The sequence below is a fragment of the Podarcis muralis genome, chromosome 1 (assembly GCF_964188315.1).
Source record: "Podarcis muralis chromosome 1, rPodMur119.hap1.1, whole genome shotgun sequence".
In the NCBI taxonomy this organism is placed as follows: domain Eukaryota; kingdom Metazoa; phylum Chordata; class Lepidosauria; order Squamata; family Lacertidae; genus Podarcis; species Podarcis muralis.
The window spans coordinates 33,126,217-33,145,945 of NC_135655.1; the positions used below are offsets into that span (position 1 = coordinate 33,126,217).

Below are 19,729 nucleotides of genomic sequence, written 5' to 3' on the forward strand. Positions count from 1 at the left end.
ACACCTTATTTCCCGGACTTCCCCATACCTCCCCTTTTCTGCATCCTTGTTTTATGTTTCTTCAGCAACTCCTACAATTAACAAATTATACCATTCATTTTCTCTTAAGTTCTTCTCTAACTTATTAATTTCAGCTGCAATTTTCTATTTCCCAATTCCTTGACATTTTAACACTCCTCAATTTTACAACAATTTTTAAGATATATTTTAAATTTCTTCCAATCTTCTTCCACTGTCTCTTTCCCCTGGTCACGGATTCTGCCAGTCATCTCCGCCAGTCCCATATAGTCAATCACCTTCGTCTGCCATTCTTCCAGCGTGGGTAGTTCTTGTGTCTTCCAATACTTTGCTAAGAGAATCCTTGCTGCTGTGGTAGCATACATAAAAAACGTCCTATCCTTCCTTGACACCAATTGGCTGACCATGCCCAGGAGAAAAGCCTCTGGTTTCTTAGGAAAAGTCCTTTTAAGGACTTTCTTAATTTCATTATAGATCATTTCCCAAAAGGCTTTAATCTTCGGGCAGGTCCACCAAAGGTGGTAAAAAGTACCTTCAGTCTCATTACATTTCCAGCATTTATTATTGGGCAAATGATAGATTTTTGCGAGCTTGACTGGGGTCATGTACCACCTGTAAATCATTTTCATAATATTTTCTCTTAAGGCATTACATGCCGTAAACTTAACACCGGTGGTCCATAACTGTTCCCAGTCAGCAAACATAATGTCATGACCGATGTCTTGTGCCCATTTAATCATAGCTGATTTCACCGTTTCATCCTGTGTATTCCATTTCAACAGCAGATTATACATTCTAGACAAGTTCTTAGTATTGGGTTCTAACAATTCTGTTTCTAGTTTTGACCTCTCCGTCTGGAAGCCAATTTTCCTGTCCTGTTTAAACACCTCCAATATTTGATAGTGGTTGGAATATGTCTTTGAACTCTGATTCTGCCTCTTGCTTTCCAGGGTAGAGGATGGAGAAGGGTGTGTACATGTGTAGAAATTAGCACAAGAGTAAATGGCTCCATCCATTTTTCCCTTTAGCCCAGGCTTCCTCAACCTCGGCCCTCTGGATGTTTTGAGACTACAATTCCCATCATCCCTGACCACTGGTCCTGCTAGCTAGGGATCATGGGAGTTGTAGGAAGCCTGCTCTAGCCCCACCCACCACTGGCACCAGTCCTCCAGAAGAAAGACCACATTGAGGGATGCTTCAAGCATCTGCAACTGGCCCAGTACTCCATACCCCTGTGGGCTTAGTGTCAAAGGAGAGTTAAACATTGGGAGAAAAGTATGACACAAGCCCTGGTAGAAATTGTTGGAATTCCTGCTCCATGATTGCAGTCATGGGATTGTTGTCTATCACATAACGGTGTATGTTTTGACTCCACAGAGTGGGATGTGACGGAGACAGGATGTTTGTGTTACTGTGTTCCATGAAGTGGGACTATTGTCCTTTGTTCTTTTTCTCTTTACTGTCTGATGCTATAGAGAAAGGGGGCCATGTTGCAGTGCTCCGTGTGTGTTTATATGTAAATAAAGTAGATTAGCCAAAATGCTGAGTTGCTGAAGTCTGTCACGCAAGGTGCGAAGACTCTGCGGATCCCTAAGTGTGCCGGTGTCAGTTGGCATCGGTCGCTGTGATGTTTGGGCAGAAGAAAGCTTTTGAAGCTCCCAAACGATCGACCAGGAGGGAGAGAACATGCCAGTTGGGCATGTGTTTCTGCCAGGATCCTACTTGAGTGTAGGACGAGCTCCTGACAGAAATATGGTAGGGTGGAATGCTTCTTCCAAGGGTACCATGTGTGAAACCGGTTTCAAATGGGGGTGAACTGGAGAAAAGGGAAATGTTACACTTTACAAAGCAGCCTGAGCATGCTGAAAAGGAGAATTGCACCAAAAACTATGGTTCTCAAGGTCTGAGATGGTGCTCCACAAGAAGGCACTGGCAGTTGCTGCAGGTAGACTCCCTTACACCCTCCAAGGACCCCTTCATTGGATGTCAATGAAAACAGTTCTGCTCCAGGGTACAGCCATGTTGCCAGCTGCTGAGCAGTGCTACCCACTCAATGTCTTTTCTCTGAAAGTGTAAATGTAAGGGTCATTTCTGAATATATCCATGAATGCCATGGTAATTTTTATCGCACTAGGTATCCTCAAATTAGTGCTGGCAGCAGTTGTCAAAGCCAGAGAATAGTGATGGGAAATAACAGATTCAGCAAGGAGAATCAGAGAATCGGAAGGGATGCCAAGGGTTATGTCGTCCAACCCCCTGCAATGCAGGAATCTTAACTAAGGCATCCATGACAGATGGCCCTCCAACCTCCAAGGAAGGACAGTCCACCACCTCTGGTGGGACTCCGATCCACTGTCGAACAGCTCTTACTGTAAGACTAGTCTTCCTGATGTAAATAATCTACATCAAGTGGGTGGAGAAACTCCATCCTGCAGGCCAAATTTGGCTTGGTGCAACTTCCACTTTGGCCCACGAGGCCATTTGTGATGGCAGGTGTGGGGAAGATAGAGACATGTCTGGTACTGCTATGCAGCTAAGTTCTCCGCTGGGTACTTGGTCTTGCAGAAGTACCCAGAAAGGAGTGTTGAAGTTAGCGTTCCAGTCTGCTGGATCAGATGTGTGGCTGATTTTGCCATGAGAATCTCCGCACAGCCAATTGCTGACATTTACCTCCACCCCCACATGCCCATGGAGAGTGATGGCTTGGGGCAATTCTCCTTTCCCACTGCAGGACCACATTCAAAATGTCATGCAAGAGTTGTGGAGTGGGGCTCAAAGGGTGTGTGTGTTTAGTGTGCAAAATGTGGACCTGGGAAAAATTGTGTGCAGTTGGAGAGCTGATAATGTACAGTTTGAAAAATGAGAGGAGAGGAATTAGACATGTTGGGTCTGTGTGTTTATTCATCACCTAACCGAAGGCTGTGACAGGGGCAGCATGTAAGCATGTGCACAAATTTTGTAAGGGAAGAATGTGCTCAGTTTCCATACTTAAACCGCCAAAACCGTATTAAAATACCTTCTTTGTGGCCCGAACCACATTTTTGTAATCTTTGTGCAGGTAATGCTTCATCACATCCTTGTAAATGCCCTTAAATTACTCCATGTTTTGCACCTGTTACTTACTGAATGGAGACAAATCCATGAATGAATCATTGCTGTATAATGGATAAGCTCTCCTTAGGCAGAAATTGCCACTGATACATAGTGTAAGCAAGGAGCAAAGCACCATTTGTGTTTACTGTATTTCCTGCCCCCCTTTTTAGTGTGGGGTTTCCTAGTGAGAAATTTGCCCAGTTGGAAAATCTGCTTTTAAAAAGTTATCTGGGGATCCGGGGGTGGAAAAGTCCAGGTTCAAGCAGCCTTACACTTGTGTACCTCTGGATCCAAACCATTGTTTCATTTTGGGTCTTAAGAAAACAACCCAATAGTGATGGTGATATTTAACGTTAATACTGTGCTTGATCCAATAACAATGTTCTTACCAAGTTTTCAAGGAATGATTCCTGTACCAAAGACTGGAGCAATTTTGAATTGTTTTGTCAACTGCTCAAATTGTAATAGCACAGTATTGCTGATCTCAACAATGATGGATTTTGCAAGTGTTGGTTCAGTCTAAGTTGTTTAAATTGACATTCAATGATCATATGAAAAAGAGAAAACTGCCCTGTATTCACTATCTGGAATAAGGAGGAAAGCTTTGCACTGTTTCGTAAGGGGCAGTCTGTTCTTGGCACAAGAAGCTACACAAATGACAAATGGTTATTTGATTTTTGAAGAAGTTTGGAAAGGATTATTATTTTCTTTCTGGGCTAAGAGGAAAGAAGATATTGAAATACAAAGCTGCTGTAATTGGACTGAGTGCTTGGTATCTGTATCTGTATCTGTATCTGTATGTATATGTATATATGGGTGTGTGAGTGTGTGTGTATATATAGTCTGAATATTTCTAATATATGTTTAAGTGATATGAGAACAAAATTTGCCTGATTCAAATTTAACCAAAGCCCTGTGTGTAGTACTAATCACTCAACAACGGACCGCCAGATCAGATCATTCTCTTTGTCTTTTGTTAGACCAATAAAGGTAAACAGTTTTCTCTGATAAGAATCTCTACTCCATTCTTGAGTTTTAAATTTCACTGTATTTACTTTCCAGTTTTTCACCTTTGAACAATACAAGAAATTACTAGGAAATGTTTCACTGTCACCAGCACTGGTAAGTAGGGTTATACACTCTTGTAATGGGAATAAGGAGATTTACTATAGTTCTTCCTCCTTCTCCTTCTCCCCTCACATTGATCAATATAATGAAGTAGGTTGAGCAAAGACACATGTAGGGAGGGACAAGTCAGAGAGAGAAGAGAAACATTGTGTTAGATCCATATGCTTTGTGGACTAGCAGAAAGAACTTTTGCTCACACACAGTGGAAGAGTAAAACGTCCTTCCAATGGCAGCCCCTCATTAATTTTGGACCTTGATCTGGGACTTTTCAGAGAGGGTCCACATGAAGGAGGATCTTTGTATCATTGTGCAAGTGCAGCTGCTGCTCCTGCCGGTCTGGATCCCACCCTCTTTGTTTATGCAAAATATGGAAGAGAATTTGTGCCTGGAGATCTTTGGGTAGGATGCATCTCATAGATCCTAGGAACTTGGCCACCCAGGAATCAGTCCATGTGACTTTAATGCTGTTACCGAAAAGCAAATTGGAAGAGTGCACTAGCAAAAAAAAACCAAAAAACCAAAAACTCCTGACCATCTGGATTATAGATTTCTTGGTTAAACAAGTTATAGGATTGGAAGCATTTCTGGAGTTTGGCTCTCTCAGTGGAAGTTTTGTGACAGGCATATTTTTGCTCGCCATATAAAGGAAGAGACCTTTCATTAGAATTTGCATAATTGGCCAGCGTGATATAACATCAGCATGAAGACACTTTGAGTTATTACTATTCTAGTTATATTATTGTTATTACATTGTCCTTGAAGGTTCTCTCTCTCTTCTCTTTTCTTTTCTTTTCTTTTCTTTTCTTTTCTTTTCTTTTCTTTTCTTTTCTTTTCTTGTGGACTGCCACTTTCCCCAAAGAACATGAGATAAATCCTTAAAGTTGCCACATACCTTTTTAACAGTGAAAGCTCTGATTCGTTTTGCTTTCTAGGAGAAAACAGTATTTTGCTGTACAGCATTCTTTATTCATGCGCTTCATAGACTATGGAATACTTCTCATGTTATAAAGCCTTGGCAGAGGAGACTGACTGTAATGCTTCAAGGGCTTTTCGGCAAGGAGATAGTGAAGGCAAACAAGAGATGTACCTGAAGTCAGGCAGAATGACTCTAGATCTGGCAGGGTTCACAAAAAAGAAAACAAATTTCCCCCCAGCAGATAAAAAGTTGGTTTGGGGATCTACAACATCTATATTCCATCATAGATTTGAGTGTGTTTAAACCCATTGATTCCAGTGGTCTATATTTTGACCCAGCCCACTTCAAATCAACTGATTATATTTCTGCACCTGTGGTGGTAATGGACTGTGCCATTATTGTATGCATATTGGTATGATGATTATATCTGATTGTATGTCATATACAACTCATCAGCTTATTCACTCAGTATGTTGAAGAATACTGAAGCTGATTCTGTTTTACTTATGAACTCCAGGGTCTAAAGAGGCCATCACTGTATAATCCTATACATCTTTACTCAGAAGCAAGCCCCAGTGCATTCAGTGGGTCTTAGCAGCATGTAATGATTTCAGCCTCTGCCACACACAAACACTTCCTCCCATGCTCTGCAATTTCTCTATTCTTCCTCCAACCCCATGTAGAGTCAGAAGCTTTTCCAGAAATGAACTCTCCTCCAAGATTCAGCTGTCTTTGGAGGAGCCAGAGAATTCAGAAAACCCACTGCAATCAAAATGTATTGCATGCTAGGAAATAGTATGAAATAGAAGTCCGCTGAAATCAATTTTCTTAAACACAGCTAAGGCTCTACTGGGTTATGACCAGTGCTCAATATTAGGAAACGTGTTTTTTTTAAAGAAAAAAGGTTTATTCTTAAGTGATTTTACTCTCTTTTACCGTATTATGTCAATGCCTTGACTGTCAGTTGCATTCCAATGAGGCCATAGCACCAACCAATATGTTATTTGGGGTATATAAATATTTGCCATCAATTACTAATACCTTACTTAAGTTGTTTCAGAGGTGAAATCTGCCTTGGAAAACTTTTCTTCTAAGACAATTGTTTGCTGAACTGGGAAGCGCAGTTATTTAGTCCTGTTTTTTCTTTGTATTAGATTTACTACCTAATTAAGTCACTATTTTATACTTCCCTGGTAAGTGGTTTTAAGAGCTGCCTTTTGTGTCTATATTATACTCATAATAACGTGTAAATTATTCTTCACGAGGCAAAACTCTCCTTAAACAGAATGTGGAGGGCACGCTTTACCACATATGCACTTCTTAAAATCAGTCACAAAGCTTCCCCACCCCCATCTAGAGAGAATGTGTTGTTGATAGGACTTTGACATTTTATTTGGAATATTTGGAATGTGGTTTGTGGCTTTTGTAATTTCTTCTGCATGAACTGTCAACATCTAATCAAGGACGAAAGCTGTTTAGTAATGGTATACTACTGCACAAGGGTAGGTCTCTCGACTTTCATCATATCAGTCAGCTTAATGCTCAACTTCAGAATGTGATGTACGGGGATGTTTTACCGCATTGTGCATGAGAACTGATTGATTTAACTCTTTTAGACATTTGCAGTTGCTGGCTTGGGATCCGGGCTAACAGAAGCAGTTGTGGTTAACCCTTTTGAAGTAGTCAAGGTTAGCCTCCAGGCAAATCGGGATGCTTTCACAGAGGTATGGTAACTGGAATATTTTTTCAATATGTTGGGAAACGCAAGTGCTTGGATAACAAGTATAGAATGTTAATCAAGAGCGAGCTGTAGGAAGAGGGGAATCTCTTGGGGCAGTTTAAAACAAGTGATGGTCCCAGTTTAAGTGTTGCCATTTCAAAACAGCTGGAGAAGCAAATTTGATACGGACGATGCGGTGGGAAATAAGTATTTGGCGGAGCCTCATCAATGTTCCTAGGGTATCCTTTGCTCTGTAATGGTCAGGAAATGGCATGCTACCAGCACAGAACAAAGGGAAGGGGATAGGAGGAAGGGGAGAAGAATAGAAAGGAAGCAGCTTTTTGTTTTAAATATATATATCCTCTCTCTAAACTTTACAGTTCGAATGGTAAGCTTACAATTTGTTTTTTCAACATTATGCAGTAAATACCCCCCCCCCCAAATTTTCTACTAACATGCTGAAAATCAACTAATAGAAGAGAGCATGAAAGTGCTCCAAGCCACAGTACATATAGGCTCTTATGTTTGTTAGGCCAGAAGATTTTTAAGCTATACCTCTGGAATACTGACTTATATTGAACCAGACCATTGGCCCAACTAGCTCATTACTGTCCCCAGAGTGGCACTCCTGGTAGGGCAGATCTGGAGCAGTGGCGGAGGAAAGGGGGTGCGGGGAGGGGGTGACAAAATGACAAAAAATGAGTTTTAAAAAATAAAAATTGGGCTCATGAAACTTTTTAGTTCAGTCAACAAATGTAACAAAACTTGGTAGGCACTGGGCACCACACCACCGGGGCTGGCACTTGCCGTGGGCCCTGCAGTGTGCCCGAGCCACACGTCTCTTCTGGGAGTGACGTGGTGGCTTGGGTGCCTGCAGGCTCCGTGCTGCCTGAAATGGCAGCGTGGGACTTGCGTCTGCCCTCCGCCTCTCCCCCTGCCACCCTACAGATGAGGGGGAGGTGGCAGAGAGGCACCACACAACACGTCCCGTCCCCATGGGCGCCTCACCCCTGGCTGCAGGACGCGCGTGCCGCACTTGGCACCCAAGCGGCTAGCTACACCGCTGATCAGGAGTGATAACCTTCAAGCAGCATTGTCAATTACCCATCAAGTCCCGCATCCTGTTCTTACAGTGGTCACCCAGACGCCTGTGAGAAACCCACAAGCAGGATTTGAGCATAGAAGTGCTCTCCCTGTTAGAATTCCTGCTCCATGATTGCAGTCATGGGATTGTCGTCTTTCACATGACGGTATATGTTTTGACTCCACAGAGTGGGATGTGACGGAGACAGGATGTTTGTGTTACTGTGTTCTGTGAAGTGGGACTATTGTCCTTTGTTCTTTCTCTCTTTGCTGTCTGATGCTAGAGAGAGAGGGAGCCATGTTGCAGTGCTCCGTGTGTGTTTATATGTAAATAAAGTAGATTAGCCAAAATGCTGAGTTGCTGAGGTCTATCACACAAGGTGCACAAACTCTGCGGATCCCTAAGTGTGCCGCAGTGATGTTCAGGCAGAAGAAAGCTTTTGAAGCTCCCAAACGAAAGACCAGGAGGGAGAGAACATGCCAGTTGGGCATGTGTTTCTGCCAGGATCCTACTCGAGTGCAGCCTGAACAGTGGCCACCCAGATGCCTGTGAGAAACCCACAAGCAGGATTTGAGCACAGGAGTGCTCTCCCCTCCTGTGGTTTCCAGCGATTGGTATTCAAAAGCATTGCTGCCCCAGCTGTCGAGTCAGAGGATAGCCATCATGGCTAGTCGCGCACAACCCACAAGTGTCCAATAAAAACTGGGACATCCCATTTTTACCCATGAGAGCACAGCTGCCATTTACATCGTCTTGATCTTGCACAATTTCGCCCTGAGATCTCTTGCAGGGCTGCGATCTCGTGCGACACCCCCAAAATGCACGGCCCCAAACCCCACATCTTTTGGGCTCTGTGATGTCACATGAGTTACGTGACTCATGCAGGAACATGGACAGTAAGACACGCATCCCGGTTTTAGGACTCAACATGTTGGAGGGCATGGTAGCCATTGGTGGCCCTCTCCTTCATGCGTTTGTCTAACTCTCTTTTAAAGCCGGCTAGCTTGGTGGGTGCAGGGACGCGGGTGGCGCTGTGGGTTAAACCACAGAGGCTAGGTCTTGCCCATCAGAAGGTCGGCGGTTCAAATCCCCGCAATGGGGTGAGCTCCCGTTGCATGGTCCCTGCTCCTGCCAACCTAGCAGTTCAAAAGCACATCAAAGTGCAAGTAGATAAATAGGTACCGCTCCAGCGGGAAGGTAAACGGCATTTCCGTGTGCTGCTCTGGTTCGCCAGAAGTGGCTTAGTCATGCTGGCCACATGACCCGGAAGCTGTACACCAGCTCCCTTGGCCAATAAAGCGAGATGAGCTCCGCAACCACAGAGTCGGTCATGACTGGACCTAATGGTCAGGGGTCCCTTTACCTTTACCTTTACTAGCTTGGTGGGTGCAGAGCAGTTTCTTGTTGGAAGACTATATGGACATTTGCAACACAGAGTGGTTTGGGTAGCTGCTTTTGCATTTGGAGCCTTTCTTTTCCAGAGCACAGAGACCACCTGCACTTCAAGCACAAAAAGATAACCGAAGCCCCCAGCATACTTCACCACCTCCTTGCTGGAATATAGTTATTCTGTATGCCTTTTATTCAGGGCTCTTACTTAAAGAAACACATTTTCTTTACTTCAAATGCAGCAGAAATGAATCTACCAGCAAACAGTATGTCTTGACATGTTGGAAAATGCTCAAGAACTTTCTAAAGAAAACAAACAGAAAATTCCTTTCCTCATTTAAATAAGTGAGGGGTTTTTTTTGGGGGGGGGGGGACACGTTTTCCGTACAGACTCATCTGACTTCGGACAGTAAGGTAGCCACAAAAATTAAATAATATACCCTGCTTATGTGTAATAAGCAAATTGCAAACTTCAGAGTGAAGTGATTAACAACAATGCTACAGGGTTCTTTCCTCACTACTGATATCAATTATACTGAGACCCAGTTTGTTTATAACAAATGAGAAAAACCGTGGCTTGACGTGAATGAGGAAGCAGGCAGGTCCCCAGAGAGAAGATTTCAGTGCTCTTGCTGCCACCACACTGCCCAGGGCTGTGCCATTGTTTGTTTGTTTGTAAATTCAAGGCCTCTGGTGCCTTCTCCCCATGGTTATCTTTCATGGTTTTCTGCTGGCTACAAGTAGCAGGACAACCACTGGTCATAGCTTTCCGCCTGCTAAACAGAACTCAGGACCTCCGCCAGCAGTGGTGCTCCTCTATGCCAGCAGAGAGGTGGCCATGCTCAATCCTACCTCTCTTGATCCATCAACATTGCAGAGGGCTGTAGGATTGCACTCGGTCCCATTGAAATCAATCAGGTGTACTTCTGAATAGACAGGTATAGGATTGCACTGTCTAACTGCACTTCTATACTCACCTCGATATGTGATCCTCAGATGAAGAGCAGTATATAAATTTAATTAATAATAATAATAATAATAATGTAAAAGGTAAAGGTACCCCTGCCCGTACAGGCCAGTCTTGACAGACTCTAGGGTTGTGCGCCCATCTCACTCAAGAGGCCGGGGGCCAGCGCTGTCCAGAGACACTTCCGGGTCACGTGGCCAGCGTGACATCGCTGCTCTGGCAAGCCAGAGCCGCACACGGAAACGCCGTTTACCTTCCCGCTAGTAAGCGGTCCCTATTTATCTACTTGCACCCGGGGGTGCTTTCGAACTGCTAGGTTGGCAGGCGCTGGGACTGAGCAGCGGGAGCGCACCCCGCCACGGGGATTCGGACCGCCGACCTTTCGATCGGCAAGCCCTAGGCGCTGAGGCTTTTACCCACAGCGCCACCCGTGTCCCTATAATAATAATATTAGCCCCACTGAATTCAACGAGACTCACTTCTGAGTAAACATACATAGAATCACACTTCTAATGCCCCCCTAACATAAGTTGGCTCATGCCACACATTTCCATAGATGCAACACATTAATCAAAGAATCCTTCCCTGCCCCTTAAATTTTTATCATTTCTTTTCAGAACAAGCTTAACGAGCTTCACAGAATCAGTTGTATGTTTTTTACATAAGCCTTTTCCAAACAGATCACTCCTGTTATTTATTGAGACTGCTTGCAGCATACTGAAATCATGGTCTGGACAGACCTAGGTAAATATTACCATAGCAATTTGTTTATATTGTTATGGTATTTGTATGCCTCTCCCTGGACATTAAGTTCTTGCTGGGAAGTTTACAATATTCTGTTGCAGCCATATAGTCTGTTGTTGTGTGAGATTTGCTTTTTACTCTTACAAAGTGAATCATAGGTACCTGTTAGATATATGTAAATCTGAGTGAAACAAAATATTAAAAGGAAATTCAGCTTGCTTGTCACCTGAATAAGCACTAACCTGGTGGGTTGGATATTATTTGGATCATCTGTTGGTCATTTTTGCTGGCGTTTTGCAATGGGAGCTCATTAAACAAATAAGTGCATTGAAATCAGCACCGTTTACAAAGCAGTAGTCAAAATTGTCTTCATTTCCCTGTTTAAGCATCCTTGCGGAAGTCAAGTTTTGCCTTTCTAATTAAATATTTGACTACACAAAGGTAACATTAGTGAAAAGCAAAGTTAAGCAAGCAAACAATTGACAAGAGAAAATAATCTTTAACCTGGGGCTAAAGACATAACAGTAAAAAATGTTAAAAGCAATCTTCCACAGTCATGCATTGGAGTTTTAAAAGTTTAAGACTCTAGAAATGGTCACACAAATTAGTTACACAGTTCCTCTAATCTGAAAGTATCCTCTCCCTGGCTGATTTAGAAGGAATGTTTACAATGGTTATTAGGAATATTTTTATAGGAAACTGATATTTTGTGGTTGTGGTTCAAGTGTAGTGTAAAGCAGGGGTAAGGAACCTATGGCCCTCCAGGTCTTGGTGCTCTCCAACAAGATAGGTAGACTTCAGATAAGTATCTTATTGGCCACCATGAGAACAGGATGTTAGGCTAGATGGGCCTTTGGTATGATCTAGCAGGGCTTTTCTTATTATATGCAACTCCTGTTAGCCCCAGCAAACATGGTCAATGGTCATGATGGAAGATTGAGTCCAACATTTGAAGGGCCACAGGTTCCAATTATTGGCTGAATGTGTGAGATTTTTCAGATATTATAGTCAAAATAACCCCAAAATAAGCAAGAGAAGCCAAAGGAAGAGTCTCGAATATCTTCAATTGTTCATCAGAAATATGTCTAGGAAAAGGATTGTTTTTATCTGGCTTGTGATACATTTATTGCCTAAAATGTGAGAGTTTCCAGATCTTATAGTTAAAATAAGTTCAGTATACTGACAGTTCAGTATGATGATGATGATGATGATGATGATGATGATGATGATGATGATGATTTGGGATCCTCGGGATCGCTTCCAACTCTAAAATACTACGATTCTGATTCTATATTCTATGATTTCTTACCCACACTTCACCATAAGGTCCCAAGGCAGGTTTCAACCATTTAAAATTACAATGCTAAAACACTTAAAGGAGATTGCAGTCTGTTGAAACTTTGGGAAGTTGGATGGAATGGTCTCGGTGGTGGGGTGCACATGTTTGCTCTTATTTATTTACGATTATTACTTTAATTTAAAAAAATTAAAATAAAATAAAAAACAGAAGAGATTGCAGTCAAGAGAATAGGGTGGGTTCAAAATCTTTCTCTCCCACTCAAATGTCCAGTGCCAGGGTAAAGAGATGCACACCTTCAGCATATGACAGGTGCCAAAGGAACTTTTGTAGGGAATGAATTCCACAACCTGAGGGCTGCCACAGATAAAGTCCTCTCCTGGGCCACCACCTCTTGAATTATCTCTCAAGAGGGTTTCCTCTGCCCATTGGTGAGGGGGAGGAGTTCTGCAAGGGATTTGCCCCAGAGGCAGTGAAGACGAGATGAAATGCCACACACCTGAATGCCCCTCTCTCCCCAAAACTTGGCAAGAGGGGCATGTTCCACTGCTCATGGAAGTGGTGGAGTGAGTGGGGAGGTGCTTCCACCTCCTAAGGTGGCTGCTTGTCACCGGGGAACTCACCCCACCATTTCCACCAGCAGCAGAACATCCCCCTATACACACACTGAGATGGCCCTTTTTCACTGAAGCTTTTCACTCTGAGCTTCCCAAATGATGCTGAGCTCAATGGATCCATGGCAGCCTCTTGTGTTCCTAAGGGCGATGTAACAGGAGAGGATGACAGCCCTCCCTGACTACTGTGCATGGGAGAACTTTCCTAGTTCATTCATGGATGTGCATGCATGTTTCTAAGTAGAGTTCAGAACAGATGCCCTTATATTCATTACCTATCCACATGCGCATCTGCTTACTTGGCAAATTATTGCATTTGGTTATATTTTAATAAGGATTGTGCCATTTCATTTATTGTCTTCTACAACGGAGATTGGTTAAGCATCGAATTGGAAAAGGGGCTTATGGTTTATGGTTACTTTGCTTTTTTTTTCAATACAGCAGCCATCTACCTTTGCCAAAGCTCGGCAGATTATTCAAACCAATGGTTTGGGACTCCAGGGACTCAACAAAGGCTTGTCTGCTACTTTGGGACGTCATGGAGTTTTCAATATGGTCTATTTTGGTTTCTACTTCAATGTGAAAAATATCGTTCCCGTCAGCAAGGTGGGTGCCTCATTCTCTAAAATAAGAAACATAATATAGTCATGAGTGAGACCATTTGTGGTTGATAGAGCAAAAGGCAGGGAGGTCAAAGGTAGGCATATCCAGAGCCAGCGACAGGCAGAGCCAGCTAATTCTAGTTTTGTCACCATCCTCCTCTTTCATGTTCAGAGGCAGAATATCTATGAATGTCAGATGTAGAATGAAGCAACAGAGGAATTATGTAGCCCTGATGCCCTGCTTATCAACTTCCCTGAGGCATTTAGCAAACCACTGTTGGAAACACCATGATGAACTAGACCCAACAGTTTTTGGACTCCAACTCCCATCATCCCAAGCTAGCAGGACCAGTGGTGAGGGATCATGGGAACTGTAGTCCCAAAACAGCTGGAGACCCAAGTTTGGGAAACTCTGGACTAGATGGAGACAAGACCTCAACCTGGAGATAAGGCAGAGTCTCAGTCAGTTATCAACCCTATGCTTCTGCATTTATTTCTGCAACACCCATTTTTGAGAAAACAAACTAATGACACACACTAAGGAAACAACAGACTTGCCCAAAATTATGAAATGAGTACAAGGCAGATTTGAGCTCCACAGCTCATTATCATTTCTTTAACCCAACACTGTATCGTGTTGTTTCCCTGGGAGGATATTTAACTTCAATTATGATAATGATGAGGCCATAGGGCTTTAAGGGAAGCAACTAGTGTATCCAATTCCTAAACCATAGAGGTCCTAAAGCATATGCATCCTACTCAGTGCATACAGGCCTATCATACAGTGACTGATGCTAGTGATCACCTGCTTCCTTTTTGTGGTGGCTTCGCCAACACTTGCAACGTGCCATGAAAACTCTAAAACTTGCAGCAGAAGTTCCTCTGCTGATAAGTCTCTCTACCAACTTGCTCATAATTTGTTCTCTGATTTCAGTATATAAAACTTATGCTAGCAGCCTTGCGAATAAGTTGGGTTGTTATTTGACAGTCTTCCGAAAGCTTCTTATAATAAGTTGTTATACTGCTTTTCCAATCCCCAAGTGAAGTTGTTCCTTCCCATTTTTGACCTGTACTTAACATACAGTATTCTCTACCATTTTTCCAAAACTTGCTGCGAACCCATCCAATCATCTTAACAGGAAAATTACAAGCTCCATTAGCAGCTTATATCCTCTCTGATAATGCATTAATTATATTAATTGAAAATTGCGCTTCTTGACATTTTAGCTAAAATAAACTATGTTTTGAGCTTTCAGATGTAAAACTGGAGCTTTTTAGTGTGGACAGACAGAATCTGGCCTGATCCCACATGTGGATTTTACGCCCATTTTGCTCCCTCTAAGGAATCTTCTGGCAATGTGTCGCAACAAATGTGCTCTGTATGTTACTATATTGTTTAGAAATTAGGGGGTCTTTTCTTGCTTCCCTGGTTCAAGAAAAAAGGGGTTTCTTAAAGTCATATTGTAAAGTACCTAGGAAATCCATTATGACAGCGTTCGCTGGCAGCTCCCAGCGTTCACACATATGGGATTAGACTTTATTAAGGAAAATTTCACTTCCAAATAAACTAATTGAGCACTTTGATGTTCCAGGGTAGGAAGGCTGTCTGAGGAAATATGAACACAGTTGGATTGTCTCAGCCCATACAGAAAAAAACCTTGTTTTAAGGCTGACTTTACAGCCAGTTTCTACCTTTTTAAACCAGGGCAAAATAGTTGGCTTTGGGAACAATGTGTTGTAAATTCTTCAGCCAATTAGCTTAGTGAGTTACTACTGTTTATAATGCACAGGGCGCTGCTGTCTGCTTTGCAGTTGCACCGCTGTTGGATTGTTAATAGCAGGAAGCCGTTACTGCTTAGTACAGTGCATCAGCTACACGTGAAACTAAATGTAAAAAACCTGGAGGGGGAAAGCAGCAGACTGAGATTAGCCTTTATTTAATTTAACATTTGGGGGTCCAACACACAAATGAGCATTTTAGTAGGCTTCATGGTGGAAGTTGCTGTCATTTGTAAAATATTCTGGCCAATTAGCTAATAGTGTGCTTGGATTTCTCCCGTTTTGATACAGTAATACTAAGTACATTGTGAAGCCCAATTATACAAATCATCCCCATATGCCGTACCGGTCTTGCTTTATGAACTGTGTTTATAAATCCTGTGTGAGGAAATGTGTACTTCAGCAATTTAGACCATGTGTAAAAACATAGCCAATAGGATTGTCAAGAAAACAAGCCCCAGCGTAGGAAATCCTAATGTGTTCCGCTAGAATAACAGGAGTGTGTCGTGTCGTGCAAGACTTCTGATTAAATGCATATTACTTTATAGTCTTTAACCAATTGAGGTGCTTCTGTGCCTCTTTTAGTTTCTTTCTTTCTCTCTCTCTCATTCATTTTCTCCCTCTCCTACCCGCTCCCCTTTTGTTTGTTGGTTTTTTGTTTGTTTGTTTATCTAGGATCCAACCTTGGAGTTTCTGAGGAAATTTGGAATCGGGCTAGCCTCAGGAACAATAGCCTCCGTTATTAACATCCCTTTTGATGTTGCAAAAAGTCGGATTCAAGGACCACAGCCGGTTCCTGGAGAGATCAAGTACAGGACCTGTTTTAAAACTATGGCAACGGTCTATAAAGAAGAAGGGTAAAGCATTCTTATTTCAATCATAAATATCCAGGTCTCTGGCTTGTTCACATGAGTCCATAAAACCACATTGTTATATTTCAGATTTGATGAGGCCCATAAAAGCCACCCTTCGCAGTGCTTATGTATCAGGAGCGCTCCAGAGTGCAGCATTTCAGAAATGTGCATATAAGCATTACAAAGGAAAAGTATTGCTTTATCTGAGTTTTCTGGATTTTTATTTACTACACACACACACACACACACACAGAGAGAGAGAGAGAGAGAGAGAGAGAGAGAGAGAGAGAGAATGTATAAAATATCCTAATAAGTCTGCAGCAAGTCATTTCTGCTTTTTCACCATTGCATCAGTCTGGTAGCTGTAGACATCTTTCAACCTCAGTATTGTAATTAGAAAATTTGTGAACGATTGTGAATGAGGAAGAGGTGTAGCTGAGTGATAGGATCACATACTTTTCAAGTGAAAGGTCCTGGTTCAATCCCTAGCATTGCCAAGTAGGGTTGACCCAGGAAAGAAACCTGTCTGAAAATCTGCTAGTCAATGTCAGAAATAGTGAGTTAGATGGACTCTGTTGGTAAAAAGCCAGCTTCCTATGTTACAAGATTCCTAAGCAGCCCCTGACAGAAGTGCTATTTTGGGGGATGAACGGATGTGATGCTATAATGGTCTTCTCATTTTCAGAGAGCAGCTGATGAGCCTGTCTTGTTCTCATTCTTGTATACTAGGCAGCTGAGGAGAAGTCTCAGTTCCCTTAAGTTAGCGACTGGGCAATCCAGAAAAATGGACCCTGATAACTCTGCCACTTTCTAGGATTTTTTTTCCAGTTGAACTTGTTGAGGAGGAATATTTGAACCAGTGACATTCCCTGCTCCACTCAGATCCAAATGGCATCAGGCAACATGTACTGAATATTTTTCTCGTGGTAGCATTAGAAAACGCAATCCAGAATCAGAATCCCAGAAAATGGCCAGCACACAGGACAAAGAATGAGAACTTCATTTTAACAGATTTTTAAAATGTCCACTTGATTTCATCTTACTTTGCCCCAATCGATCTTGGAATATATCTATAGAGTGGCTGAAGGACAATTACAACTGTCCACATTTCAGAACTGGTCATAAAATTTATACAGAACATGGAGATCAACAAATAAATCTTAGCCTTTCTCTCTGTCTTTCTTTCTTTCTTTTTTTTATAAAATTTTTTATTAGATTTTCTTATACATAGTCAAAAATGTAACACAGAAAAGAAGAAAAATAACAAAAAAGAAAAAAGAAATATAAAATAACAAACTTTCCAAGCCATTTTTATCAATCCAACTGGACTTCCCCACATCTTCCGAACCCTGCGTTCTTTGCAATAAAAACATCAGCAATTTGTTACCTTGTTTCATATCTTACTGTATCTTTCAAATATTATGTTTCTAAATTCAAAATACTATTTATCAGTTACTTATACCTTAAAATAGACATAATAAAATTACTTCAAATTTCCACCTCGTCTTTCTTATAGCTTAATTTCAGTTCACCAAATCTAGTTGCTGAAGCTAAAGTTTCCAAATCATGCACATTCTTAACATTCATACAACTTATAATGTTTTTGCAAATAGTCCTTAAATTTTTTCCAGTCCTCTTCCATTCTTTCTTCTCCCAAATCTCGGATTCTGCCAGTCATTTCAGCTAGTTCCATATAGTCCATCAATTGTGTCTGCCACTCTTCCAGTGTGGGTAAATCTTGTGTCTTCCAGTTTTTTGCAATGAGAATTCTTGCTGCTGTAGTTGCATACATAAAAAAAATTCTATCCTTTTTTAACACTTTCTGGTCGACAATGCCCAAGAGGAAGGCCTCTGGTTTCTTGGGGAAGGTATACCTAAATACCTTTTTTAACTCATTGTAAATCACTTCCCAGAAGGCCTTCACTCTTGGACAAGTCCACCAGAGGTGAAAGAAGGTCCCTTCAGCCTCCTTGCATTTCCAACATTTATTATCAGTCAAATGGTATATCTTGGCAAGTTTGACTGGGGTCATGTACCATCTGTATATCATCTTCATAATGTTTTCTTTCAAGGCATTACATGCCGTGAATTTCATTTCAGTGGTCCATAACCTTTCCCAGTCCTCAAACATAATGTTGTGCCCAATATCCTGAGCCCATTTTATCATGGCTGATTTGACTGTCTCGTCTTGTGTATTCCATTCTCGAAAGTACCTTAGTTTTTGGTTTAAGTAATTCTGTCTCTAGTTTCGATTTTTCCACCTGGAACCCTACTTTTTTGTCCAGTTTAAAAACCTCCTGAATTTGAGCATAATGTAACCAATCTCGCACCCTATTCTTTAGTTTCTCCAAGCTCTTCAACCTCCAATTTTCTCCAATTTTTTCTATTATTTCCCAATATTTCGGCCAACTGGCCTCCATACTGGGTCTTTTTCGAGCCTTGGCCTCCATTGGTGATAGCCACCTCGGGGTCTTACCTCTCTCTGTCTTTCTTTCCTCCGTTTCTGTTTCTTTAGATATTGGAGCGTTTGTTTTGCCCATTCCATGCTAGCCTCAATAGCAAGATGAGAATGCAAACATTGACTTGGTGCATTCGTACCAAATTGCCTCAGTATAATTTCTCTCATTTTTGAAACTAGCATGTAAGGAACACCCTGAACTTAGTGTATGTAACATATGTCTAAAGTGAGAACTCAGGCACAGCAATATTGTTCAAGTAGTGTACATTATTTGTATACTTCATTTGTATTTATACTTATTTTCAGTCCCTACATACCACCTCATATCAAGAGTTCTCTAGAAAGTTCACAACTAAAAAAAAAAAGTATCGTGCAGCTGCTATTAACAAATAGCAAATGTCTCATTAATTAAAGTCATGTTTTTGAGTAGAAGGGATCACAGCAAAGCCACCGTAGCTGAACATTAATCTGCTATTTATCCTGGGCCAAGGTGTTAAAATCCAGGCATTGTATACATTTGTTATTTCGCATACATTTTTAGTGCATTGTCTCAGAAATTGAGCAAATATACATCCTTCCTCCCTCTACCAGTTTAAATAAAAACATTATTCGTTGTTTTCTACAGATTTCTAGCCTTGTACAAAGGATTGGTGCCTAAAATCATGAGACTAGGACCAGGTAATTATTTTATTTAAAAAATCTAGTGCATTTAATCCTGCCTTGATCGTATTTTTGTGAATGTTATCTTAATATTCAGTATTACTGTTAAATATTATTAAGACAAAATATATATAAATACAAACATTGTATTATTGAAATTAAATGACTTTGGGTTTTTTTTTATCTTATTGCAATATTTCATTGCTCTTATAGCAACTGATGCAGCCTCATTCATAGCTGCCTGCAGAAACATGGGGCAGAAACATGGAAGGAAACCTTCCCTTATAGCTGATCCATATAATCAGGCACACACCTTTTTAAGTGTGTAAGCATCTTGTGTGTTTAGAATGCATTCTAGATACCATTTGCAAATTATTGTAGCCCTGTACCTGTAGACGTGCAAATG

At 41.6% G+C, this 19,729-nt stretch overlaps 1 protein-coding gene across 4 annotated transcripts in view; it reads left to right on the forward strand.

Moving 5' to 3' along the window:
• The window catches only part of SLC25A21 (solute carrier family 25 member 21), a 275,631-nt gene that overhangs the window by 253,820 nt on the left and 2,082 nt on the right, over positions 1-19,729 (forward strand). For 2 of the 4 annotated variants that reach the window (XM_077925834.1, XM_028720371.2), the window contains 5 exons: positions 4,174-4,233; positions 6,772-6,879; positions 13,412-13,576; positions 16,027-16,208; positions 19,289-19,341. In XM_077925834.1, the coding sequence (XP_077781960.1) occupies positions 4,174-4,233; positions 6,772-6,879; positions 13,412-13,576; positions 16,027-16,208; positions 19,289-19,341 (568 nt within the window). The remainder of the gene's footprint in view (positions 1-4,173; positions 4,234-6,771; positions 6,880-13,411; positions 13,577-16,026; positions 16,209-19,288; positions 19,342-19,729) is intronic. The other 2 variants (XM_028720379.2, XM_028720389.2) reach the window with 2 other exon arrangements.